The following is a 12,456-nucleotide window of genomic DNA, read 5'->3' on the forward strand; positions in this document are numbered from 1 at the left end:
GACTAAGTCCACAGGGTTGCAAAGAGTCGGACATGACTGAGCGACTTTCACTTTTCAATGTGCTCAGACACTGATGGACTCCATGACACCAGTTTCTAAAATAAGTATTTCTAGTTATTGCTCTACACAGCATTAAAGGTGATCCCCCAAGTACTAAACCTTGGCATTCTGAATAAATGTGTTCTTCAGACAGCCACACACACCTGGCTGCAGAAGGTGAGTACAGTGCAGGCTTTCTGCCCCATCCTGAATGATCAACGGTGTTTCACCAACTAGTTCATGAAACTAGGCCATTCCAGGAGCAGCATGGCCTTGCTAACATCTGTGTGGCTTTCTTCTTGTTGTTGCTGTGTAGTGGCTAAGTCGTGTCAGACTCTCTGTGACCCCCATGGACTGTAGCCTGCCAGGCTCCTCTGTCTATGGGATTCTCCAGGCAAGGATACTGGAGTGGGTTGCTATTTCCTTCTCCATGGGATCTTCCTGACCCAGGGATCGAACCTGGGTCTCCTGCATTAGCAGGCAGGTTCTTTACCACTGAACCACCAGCGAAGCTCCTGTGGCCTTGCTGGCATGGTTAATGGATGCAAACAAAGCACGGACCATTGACTGAAAATAGATATTACTTTCTGTGTTTGGGAGTGGGGAGCCCATGACCAAATCCAAGACTGTGCAATAAGTTCTAGCTTCGTGTTTAAAAACAAAACCAAAGGGTAGCTCTTGCAAGTGAGGCCACAGAGAGCATGGTTCCCCACCCAGTACCCCTGCAGGGAGGGCCGTGTTACTGGTACATTGACATTTACCTGAATGAGGTTGGCAGCTGGGTTCCGTCTTTTCTCAAAATGTTTCTGGCGGTGCTGTTCTTGTACTTTTAATGCAAAACCTGAGCCAAGAATGCCCTGTCACAAAATACAGAAATAGTGCTTAAAAAAAATTCCCCCCAAAGCATCATTAAATAATACAAATATTAAAAAAAAAACAACCCTTTAAGAAGTCTGAGAAACGACAAACAGTATGCAACCTGTCCATAATCTCATTACTTATTAAACAAACATGATTCCCTCTATGATTATGGCACTGTCCAATGGCAAGTGGTTGGACAAGACACAGGTCTTGATGTCTGTCCTTCAGGAAATCACCAGGTGCTGCACTCCAGTCTCCTAGGGTGTAGGAGGAGGCCCCACAATTCCAAATAAAAAATGCCTTTGCGTGGCCCTCTCTGTGGCATTTCTTCACACCTAAGTTAGAGAAAAGAGGCTTATCCAGTGACAGACGAGGGGGATTTAAAATCTGGAGCTGTTACTGTCTCGTGGATGTGGACTTGGGAGCTATTTTAGCATGCTAATGGCAACTACTACAGTTTATACTTCCTGTTCATGAAAGGGTGGGGGAATGATCTTATTAAATTTTAAGATCTGTTCATGATGCTATAATTCTACGCCTACCAAAGGAAAGCAAGTGGGGAAGGACAGTTGTTTAGATGAGCCACATAGACACTCAGGCTTGGAGATGCTTCCATTTTGCCTATTTGTCCAGTAAGATGAGAGCACGGGTCAGTGTGAAGCACATACTTATCCTCCCAATTCTTTATTTTTGAAAGTTGATTAATTCACTCATTAGTTAGTTTTTGTTTGTGCTGGGTCTTCATTACTGTGAGGGCTTTCTCTAGCTGCGGCAAGCGGGGGCTACTATCTAGTTGCTGTTCTTGGTCTTCTCATTGCAGTGGTTTCTCTTGTTGTGGAGCGTGGGCTCCAGGCCCGTGGGCTCGAGCCCAGGCTCAGTAGTTGTGATGCACGGGCTTAGTTGCTCCTTGGCACATGGGATCTTCCTGGATTATGGGCTGAATCTGTGTCTCCTGCATTGGCAGGCAGATTCTTTACTACCAAGCCACCAGGGAAGCCCCTCTCCTGGGTCTTAATCCTCAGAGTCTTAACACTTGGAGCATGCCTTGCCTTCTTGGTTTTGGCTCACCCTTTAGGTCTGGGGGCTGGTGAAACTAGCCTGATCCTTCTGTGTTTATACTGGCTTTTCGGCTGGTTTGCCTTTTTCTGCATAGCGTCTCCGTCTGCCAAAATCCTGCTCTCTTGATTTGTCCCCTATTTTCAGTTTGCTTTGATCTAAATTTGTGGAATCAAGATGCTTCATGTCAGCCTCAGGTTGAGGCTGGCTTCAGAGTTCCCTCAGTTCAGTCTCTGGGCTTTGTCTCTCAGCCTCCACTTTATTGGTGTGGGAAGCAGAGTCCCTCTGCTTTCGAGTCTGGGATTTTACTTGCTAGCTATAAATTATTAGCTTTTTATTAAAGGAATCTAACCCTTAGGTTATAGCCAGGTATCTTACGAGCTGTGAGTCAGTTCCTTGCCGTAGGTAAGGGACGGCTGTTTTTCTTTTCTTTATGTGTTTGAAGTCACTCAAAGATAGTAAGAGCTGTCTGAGGGGGTGGTATGTCTCATCCTGTGATGTGTTAGGTCTCAGTGGATGACAACTTGATGAGGATATTTTGGAACTCTAGATAACCTTTACTCTTCCTCCTTATCTTGAGGCAGTTTAGTCGCTAAGTCATGTCCGATTCTGGCAACCCTGTGGGCTGTATAGCCTGCCAGGCTCTTCTGTCCATGGGATTTTCCAGGTGAGAATACTAGAGAATTCTCCTTGAAATTCCACAATTCTGAGTACCTCTGTGATGATAACCAGATAATAAATAACGCAGTTATGTTTAAATACAGTTATACAATGATACTATTGCCATTAATGAGTGGTGACAGACTCCCTCATCAATCAGGACGCACAACTGCACTGTGAAATTAGAAACAACGTCATAGGGTCTGTTTTCCATCGCTCTTTCTCAGCGACTGTCTGGTCCTGTCTGAGGTTCTCATCTCACGCAGGTTGTGACTGAACAAACGAAGCTTTATGAAAACCTGGTTTGTAGGATTTTATTCGTGGATTTTAACATCTCCCTCCATTTAGAGGTTATAAAAATGGCCTTCTGTTTCCAAATCCAAATCAACTCTTAGTTAGTCACAACTCCAAAATTTCCTTCTGTTTCTAAAGACCATTTAGGAAAGATTTATTTATTTTCCTTTTAATGTCATTTTTCATGAAGCTTAAACACATAAGAGACTATGAAACAGCAGAATTTAGAGCATATATTTATATTATGTATTTATATTACATGCATAGATGTGTATAATCCACTCATAGGAAGCATAATTTAGTTTTTGTAGAAATTGAATTAACAGCAATGGCTACTATTTTTGAGCATTCATTATGTAAATATGAGGTTCAGAGTTAAATCCCTTTTGGAAAATGAAGACAGGCCCTGCATAACACAAACTGAGCACCTGCCAAGCAAGCTAAAATGTGGTGAAAATCACGCTGGCATTGCTCAGAAACACACACTAGTGGATGGCAAACGTGGGCTGCAGGCCTCTTGAGCCAAACTGTACATCACAGCAGTCATGACACCATCTCTGCTCATTGTCTGCTCACGGCTCCTGTCCAGTCCTCCGCCATCTCCTTCAGCCCTCAGTTCATATACAGAAACACAGTTCTGTTAAAAATAAAGCCTGCTGTGTAAAACACAGCTAACGTGCCATCCCTTCAAATATCGAGACCGACAGAGACACATTCTCAGAAACTGAGTTTTGTCTTAATTCATTTCCTAAGGTGAGATAATCTTTGAGGTTTTAAGTTTTAGAAGTTCTCCATAAACATCAGATAGACATAAGACATCTTGGCAAATATTTAAAATATTTACCCTTGTTATCCTCCAGGTTAAAAGAGCTGATTTGTACCTTGTACTTGGCAAACAGGTTAAAGATGTTCTCAGCAAGAGGGAAGTGAGGGTCCGTAGGTGGAGACAGTCCCTCCAAGGCAGTGGGGACTTATGCCACTCATGCTTCTCGGCTGAGAATACAGGAGAACTCTCCTTATCTTGAGGCCCTGGGATGGGGCCTCAGGGAAACAGACCCCAGCCGAGGTGGTGGCTGGCATGCCTGTGTGATGTGCAGGAGAATGCCTCTGTGGTGTACAGGAGAATCCTACTTCCAGGGAAAGACAGGGAAGGTTCTTCTCCCTCTTGGCCCTTTCTTTTCTGGGTGGAAGGCAGGCCCAGCATCCATTCTGACTTTCTTAGCAAAGTGCCCCTGTGTTCCCCTAATTTCAATCTGACACCACTGCTGCCGGCAAGTGCACTGGACATACTGGTGTTTCCGGCCACCTTTTTTTTTAAAATTAAAGGTAAACATGAATCATCTTTCATTCATTCAATAAGAACCCAGCACCTACTGTGAGGCTGCAGTGAAATTCTCCATGGTAAAGTCTACTCTGCTTGGCCCTGTGAGGGGATGCTACGGGTGAGTGAGACTTTGATTTCCAACACAAATTGATTTACTTTGCATAAAAAATCTTAACACTTTATTGGGAAAGCTTCTCAAGAATGATTAATTAGTCTCTGCCCCTTAACCTAACAGCAATACAACTGACTCTGCCATGATGGTCCAGGGTTTCAGGATGGAGACAGGCAACCTGCTGGATGAGATGCAGGCAGTGCTTGGAGATGGCTGACCTTCATGCGAATTGGCCCAGGTCTTTACACCTTTGAACACTTGTCTCTGCTCTCTTCTTACAGGCTCTTTTTTCCATCCCTTGCTATTATCTCTTCCTGGTGTAGTGTCTGTTCTGCCAGCCTACTTTCACATTGCTGTTTATAATCCTCGAAGAAGTGCGAAACTACAGAACTCACCTTATCAGACTTTCCTCTAAATTAAGCGAAGGTAATGAAAGACTTCGATCTCTCCTGGGAAGACAGCAGACGCCGTTGCCCTGCGAGTGAATTGCCCCGACGTGGCCTCCGCCATGTCTGTGATTCTTCGAGGGATCACATGGGCTGTTACACGTGTGGCCTCAGGATGAGTATTAAACCCAACAGCGACAGATCTTCGGTGCCATTATTTTGGGAAAAAAAGCACAAGACTGCATTTTGCTGTTTGTAAGGTGTTTTCCAGCAGAGAATCTGGCTGTCATGTGGGTGTCTGTTCTACATGACTGAGGTTGCTGAATTCACGTGACTCTGGATGGACAGAGGCTTTCTGTCTTTTTTTCCACTTTGTCTCAGCAGGGAACACACATATACTGTAAAAGTTTTCTTCATGACAAACACTTGACTTATGTTATATCATTGATCTTCAAAAACTTTCTTTGGGTGCAATAACTCTTCATATATGACATTAATAAATGTACTCAGGGTCTGTCACGGGCTGACTTGTGTCCAAAATTTACAGGTTGGAGTCCTAATCCCCAGGACCTCAGGGTACGAGCTTATCTGGAGAAAAGGTCTTTACACAAGTGATCAAGTTACAGTGAGCTCATATGGCGGGCCCGAACCCAGTGTGGTTGGTGTCCTTTTTGGAGGAGACTTGGACATGGACAGAGGGAGACACAGGGAGTAGACGGTGTCCATGAGGCCTAGACACATCTCTCCTTTGGGGCCCTCGGAAAGAACCAGCCTTGCCAGCTCCTTGGTTTTCAACTTTCACCTCTAGAACCATGAGAAAGAAAGTGAAGTTGCTCAGTTGTGTCCGACTCTTTATGACCACATAGACTATAGCCTACCAAGCTCCTCCATCCATGGGACTTTCCAGGCAAGATTACTGGAGGGTGTTGCCATTTCCTTTTCCAGGGGATCTTCCTGACCCTGAGATCAAACTCGGGTCTCCCACATTGTAGGTGGACGCTTTACCATCTGAGCCACCAGGGAAGTTCCAGAACCACGAGACAATTGAACTATGTTAGGTCAAGCCAGATAGTCTGTGACACCTTGTTACAGCAGTCCTAGCAAACCAACACAGTCACACTTGGGGAGCATGAGACCAAACCCGAATTCAAAGTGAGATCTGATACCTGAGCTCATGCATGGTCCCTGGGGACCCTTCTCTGACTTTGGGTGGTCTGGGGTGCAACCACCTAGTCAGCCTGAAGCTGAGCACTGGTCATGGGAAGGACAAAGGGCTCAGGCAGAGGTGGAGCCCCAGGAACCTCAGCCTGTGGTGTTGAAGGCCCCACCCCCTTGGCTCCTTGGAGGGGCGCCCTGGGGTCTGTGGGGCCAAGGCTGAGAGGTGAGCCTTCCTGTGTCTAGAGCAAGACGGAGGCGCTGGTTCCTTAAGCAGCATGGCGACTGCGGCTCTAACACGCTTGCTTCTGGGCTCCTTTCCCCCACGAGGGGTGGAGTGAGCGAAAGAGAGAGCTTGAGGATGGAGGCAAATTGTAATAAATATTTTCACGAACTGCCTTTGAAGACACAAGAGGATAAAACAACCAGAAAGACAGGCTTCATCCACTCAGGGGAAAATAATCAGAAGCTTAAGAGAAGATAAGTGTGCTCTTCATTCTGATACGATACAGAAACTGGTGGTTAACAAAAATCAATGATGACACAAACAATAAATCATCTGACATTTTAAAGACCCTTTAAATCCATGTGCTTCTCACTCAAGTGGATCCGAAGAGGTAAACACTCCACGTGGGCACATGAATCTCTTCAGTAGCTCACATCTCACACACTTAACTGGAGCCATCAGTTTAAGAGGAAGACAGCTTTAACTCTTTACACCTATTTTCAATGTATTAGGAGCATGTTGACTAAGAGGTGATGCCACCTGAATTATTATCAGATCCTAAAGCCCCAGCTGGTAGAAAACTTTTGGGTTAAATGTCTCCAAGGGAAGACCATTTTTAAAAAATTATCCAACTAGCTATATGTAGAAAAGTCAACATTATATCAGAAAAATGATACCAGTAAACATATAGCTATGTTCCAGGGCATACTGTTTAAAGGAAGCTCATGCTAGTAAACCTCTACAATCCAACTGGAAGTGCTTAATTTTTGCAAAGATACTCACAGCAGGAAGTGCAAAAAAAGAAATGCCCAGGAGTGCGAAGCCTGCTGACAGCAGCCTTCCCAGCCACGTCAGGGGGGTTTTGTCTCCATAACCGATCGTGGTCAATGTTATCTAAAAACAAATAAACAGGACGTGCAGCTTAAGTACTTGAGAGGAAAGTCAGGACTCACGAACAGTTTCCACTAAATCATTATTCAAGCAGTCTGGCTGGCGCATTTTATTACTGTGCTTTAATTTTCCATGACACATAACAGAACCCTTCGCTTAAGGAAGGGAGTAACCTACATACTTGTTCCTCCCTTATAACACGATTTTCCATCTTTCCTAAGTGCACTCAAAGAAAGGCTAGATTAGCAAGTGGATAACCATCAGTGATACAGGAATGATAGCACCATGGCTTTCAGTTCAGTTCAGTTCAGGTGCTCAGTCGTGTCTGACTCTTTGCGACCCCATGAATTGCAGCACGTCAGGCCTCCCTGTCCATCACCAACTCCTGGAGTTCACTCAAACTCATGTCCATCAAATCGGTGATGCCATCCAGCCATCTCATCCTCTGTAATCTCCTTCTCCTCCTGCCCCCAATCCCTCCCAGCATCAGAGTCTTTTCCAATGAGCCAACTCTTCGCATGAGGTGGCCAAAGTATTGGAGTTTGAGCTTTAGCATCAGTCCTTCCAAAGAACACCCAGGACTGATCTCCTTTAGAATGGACTGGTTGGATCTCCTTGCAGTCCAAGGGACTCTCAGGAGTTTTCTCCAACACCACAGTTCAAAAGCATCAATTCTTCAGCTTTAAGACTGGATCAGTACACAAAACAATAATTTATGTTAATTAAGTCTATCCACTCATTTCCCTGGCGGGCATTTCCTGAAGGCCTGGTGTGTGTAGGGTGTGTGTTTTGATTTGTAGTGGAACAAAAATGAGAGGTGTATGGCTTCTTTCCTGAGATATTTAGGGCATAAGAGGGGAAGTATGTCACACACAAATTAAAACACAAAATAGGGCAAGACAGGTATGCTGGAAGCACAAATAATCTGCTGCTCAAATTCAAAGAGATTAGTACTAGCTTGGGCGAGTTGCAGAAGCTTTGTTGGGAAGATGTCATCATACCCAGGCTTTGAAAGAGGGGTAATATTTTGAGAGATAGAGATGATAGAGTGATCCAGGGAGGGGATACAGATGAACAGCTGCACAGCAGTGGGATAAACAGGGTGGGTTTTGGAATGTGTACTTAGCTGCACTGGAGCTACGCTGATGCTAGACCAGGGAGTGTCTGAGAAATGATCTCTGGGTCTTGTCTCCTTAATGATAAACTGCTCCAGGGGCTGCATGTGTGCCTTAGAACAGAGTTCTGGCTGTACTCCAGGACAGACAAGGCAAGCCTGACCTGGTAGAATGATGGGGTGATTGACTCAGAACAGTGGAAGTGGGATGGTACGAGGTGGAGCATATCCGTAGATCATCCAGAAGGAAGGTGATGACCAAACCAACAGGATTTGAAAATTTCAAGTGGAAAATGTGGCCCCCTAAATAGAAAGACGACAACAAGAAGGAGAGGGTTTGGGAGCAGAGATGAGTGACTTTCAATGACGGCTTTTCAAATATCAGTATGTGGCTGATCAAGACATTCTGTGTGTGTGTGTGTGTGTGTGTGTGTGTGTGTGTGACCTCAGTCATGCCTGATTCTTTGTAGTCCCATGGACTGTAGCCCACCAGACTCCTCTGTCCATGGCATTTTCCAGGCAAGGATACTGGAGTGGGTTGCCCTGCTCTCCTCCAGGGGATCTTCTCGATCCAGGGATCAAACTCTTCTCTCTAAAATCTCCTGCTTTGGCTGGTGGGTTCCTTACCGCTACTGCTACCTGGGAAGCCATATTAGCAGGGAATTAAGAAGGAGAGCCTGAGTCAGATGTGGGTTTTGGAATCAGGTGCTGAGTGACTGTGGAAGCAAGAGTGTGAAGAAGGGGTGCAGGACACCTCCTCAGGAAACCCACGCGTTTAAGGGGCAGAAGGAAAAGGAAAGCCAGAGGAGTATATTGTTTCAAAAGTAGGGGGCTAGGAACGGGTTATGTAAATGGAAATTCAATGGAGAAGAGAGCTTCACAGAAGACCAGACGAGCCCTGGTGTCACAGGCTCATGGAAAACAAGGAGAATGAGGACTAAGAGAGTTAGACACAGGAACAGGGTCACCAGCGGTTTCTAACAGCAGCAGTCTTGGTCATGTCACCTTCCCCAGCTTTCGGAGGAAGGAAGCCTATTGAGAGGCAGAAATGTTAATGGAAGGGACACTTTGTGCTATAAACCCTCCAAAAGCATCCAGCTCAGCTGATCACCCTGCCTAGACTCCCTTCTTGCCTTACTTTCATGGTTTTCCCTTCACATCTTTGTTGTTGCTGTTGCTCAGGCATGTCCAACTCTTTCCAACTCCATGGACTGCAGCATGCCAGGGTTCCCTGTCCTTCACTATTTCCCAGAGTTTGCTCAAACTCATGTCCTTGAGTGGGAGATGCCATCCAACCATCTCATCCTCTGTTATTCCCTTCTCCTCCTGCCCTCAATTTTTCCCAGCATCAGGGTCTTTTCCAGTGAGTCGGCTCTTTGCATCAGATGGCCAAAGTTAAGGAGCTTCAGTCCTTCCAATGAATATCCAGGATTGACTTCCTTCAGGATTGACTGGTTTGATCTCCTTGCAGTTCAAGGGGCTCTCAAAAGTCTTCTCCAGCACCACAGTTCTAAAGCATCAATTCCTTGGCTTTCAGCTTTCTTTATGGTCCAAATTTCACATCTGTACATGACTACTGAAAAAAACATAGCTTTGACTATATAGACCTCTGTTGGCAAGGGCTGTCTCTGCTTTTTAATATGCTGTTTGTCATAGCTGCATCTTTGGCAGCTTCTTTTACGTGGCTCATCCGACACCAGTCAACCTTCGAATATTAGATTCTTAAGGTTTGCTTCTGGGTCTTTTTCTCTTTTTTGAAAAATTCTGTTCTTCAATTTTTCCTTTCTCTTCTATCTCTTCTTTTCTCTCTCTCGCCAGGTGATCTGAAATGCTCTCAAGATTTAAATGTCATTTTTATGAGGAACACACTGAGTTTCTACCTCCAAGTTGGACCACTCTTCTTAGCTCTGGATCCACATATCTGCAACTGATACTTCTCTTTGGATGCTGCCCAGTCATTTAAACTGAATATATTTAAGACAGAACTTCTATTACCCCTAGCCTGCTGTGCCAACTACATCCCTTCCCAATCGAGAACACCGCTGTCAGGAATTCCCTGAGGGCCCTGGGTTCAATCTCTGGTTAGGGAACTAAGATCTCACAAACCTTGGGTGTGGGCTGCTCAATTGGAAGCCTCGAGGAACCCTTGCTGCTCCTTCCCCACAGGTCCCTCTCTGAACCCCTCAGCAGGTTACGATGCTCCAATATTCCCAGTCCACTCCCTTCTCTCTGTCCTTATGGACACCATGGTAGATCAGGCTCTGTAGCAGCCTCTTTTTTGCTATACTTTTCCCAGTTTTATTAAGGGAAGGTTGACATGCATCACTGTTCAACGCATATAGCTTGGCGGTTTGATTTACATTTGCTGTGAAATGATGACCACAGCAGGGTTAGTGACCATCCATCATTCTGCAGAGATACTATAAAAGGGTAACACTTTTCTTTTTGTGATGAGAACTCATAGGATTTACTCTCTTCGCTTTTCTGCATATCACACAGCAGAGTTACCTACAGTCACCTTGTGGTACTGACATCCCTGGTATGGGTTTATCCTCTAACTGGAAGCTGGTACCTTTTGACCATCTTCCTCCACTCCAAGTCCCATACCTGCTGTAACCATGAATCTCATCTCCTTCTGTTTTAAAAAATTTATTTATTTTTAATTGAAGGATAATTGCTTTACAGAAGTTTGCTGTTTTCTGTCAAACCTCAACATGAATCAGTCATATAGGTATACATATATCCCCTCCCTTTTGAAACTCCCTCCCATCTCCCTCTCCCTCCCGCCCCTCTACGTTGATACAAAGCCCTTGTTTGAGTTTCCTGAGCCATACAGCAAATTCCCGTTGGCTATCTATTTTACATATGGTAGTGTAAGTTTCCATGTTACTCTTTCCATACAACTCACCCTCTCCTTCCCTCTCTCCATGTGCATAAGTCTATTCTCTATGTCTGTTTCTCCATTGCTGCCCTGTAAATAAATTATTCAGGACCAAATTTCTAGAGTCCATATATATGTGTTAGAATATATTTATCTTTCTCTTTCTGACTCACTTCACTCTATATAATAGGTTCTAGGTTCATCCACCTCATTAGAGCTCTCAAATGTGTTCCTTTTTATGGCTAAGTAACATTCCATTGTGTATCTGTATCATAATTTCTTTATCTATTCATCTGTTGATGGACATCTAGGTTGCTTCCATGCTCTAACTATCGTAAATAGTGCTGCAATGAACAATGGGATGCATGTGTCTCTTTCAATTTTGGTTTCCCCAAGGTATATGCCTAGGAGTGGGATTACTGGGTCACATGGTGGTTTTATTCATAGTTTTAAAAGGAATCTCCATACTGTCTTCCATAGTGGCTGTATCAATTTACATTCCCACCAACAGGTCAAGAGCATTCCTTTTTCTCCACACCCTCTCCAGCATTTATTGTTTGTAGACTTTTTGATGACGGCTATTCTGACTGGTGTGAGGTGATAACTCATTGTAGTTTTCATTTGCATTTCTCTAATATGAGCGATGTTGAGCATCTTTTCATGTGTTTGTTAGCCATCTGTATGTCTTCTTTGGAGAAATGTCTGTTTAGGTCTTTTTCCCACTTTTTAATTGGGTTGTTTGCTTTTCTGGTATTGAGTTGTATGAGCTGCTTGTATATTTTGGAAATTAATCCTTTGTCAGTTGTTTCATTTGCTATCATTTTCTCCCATTATGAGGGCTGTCTTTTCACCTTGCTTATAGCTTTCTTTGCTATGCAAAAGCTTTTAAGTTTAATCAGGTCCCACTTATTTACTTTTGTTTTTATTTCTATTACTCCAGGAGGTAGGTTATAGAGGATCTTGCTTTGATTTATGCCATCGAGTATTCTGCCTGTTTTCCTCTAAGAGTTTTATAGTTTGTGGTCTTACATTTAGGTCTTTAATCCATTTTGAGTTTATCTTTCTGTGTGGTATTAGGAAGTGTTCTAATTTCATTCTTTTACATGTAGCTGTCCAGTTTTCCCAGCACCATTTATTGAAGAGGCTGTATTTGCCTCATTGTATATTCTTGCCTCCTTTGCCAAAAAAAAGGTACCCATAGGTACATGGGTTTCCTTCTGGGTTTTCTATCTTGTTCTATTGATCTGTATTTCTGTTTGTGTGCCAGTACCATACTGGCTACTGTCTTGATGACTGTAGCTTTGTAGTATAATCTGAAGTCAGGAAGCTTGATTCCTCCAGCTCCATTCTTCTTTCTCAAGACTGCTTTGGCTATTCAGGGTCTTTTGTGTTTCCATATGAATTGTGAAATATTTTGTTCTAGTTCTGTAAAAAATGCCATTGGTAATTTAACAGGG

The 12,456-nt window shown here is 44.1% G+C and overlaps 1 protein-coding gene across 2 annotated transcripts in view; it reads right to left on the reverse strand.

Moving 5' to 3' along the window:
- KCNQ5 (potassium voltage-gated channel subfamily Q member 5) overlaps positions 1-12,456 on the reverse strand; it is a 629,123-nt gene that overhangs the window by 106,793 nt on the left and 509,874 nt on the right. For both annotated transcript variants that reach the window (XM_052651428.1, XM_052651427.1), the window contains exons 6-7: positions 6,897-7,007; positions 801-896 (exon numbers count right to left, since the gene is read on the reverse strand). In XM_052651428.1, coding sequence (XP_052507388.1) covers positions 801-896; positions 6,897-7,007 — 207 coding nt within the window. The remainder of the gene's footprint in view (positions 1-800; positions 897-6,896; positions 7,008-12,456) is intronic.

This window comes from Budorcas taxicolor, chromosome 14 (genome assembly GCF_023091745.1).
Source record: "Budorcas taxicolor isolate Tak-1 chromosome 14, Takin1.1, whole genome shotgun sequence".
NCBI lineage: Eukaryota > Metazoa > Chordata > Mammalia > Artiodactyla > Bovidae > Budorcas > Budorcas taxicolor.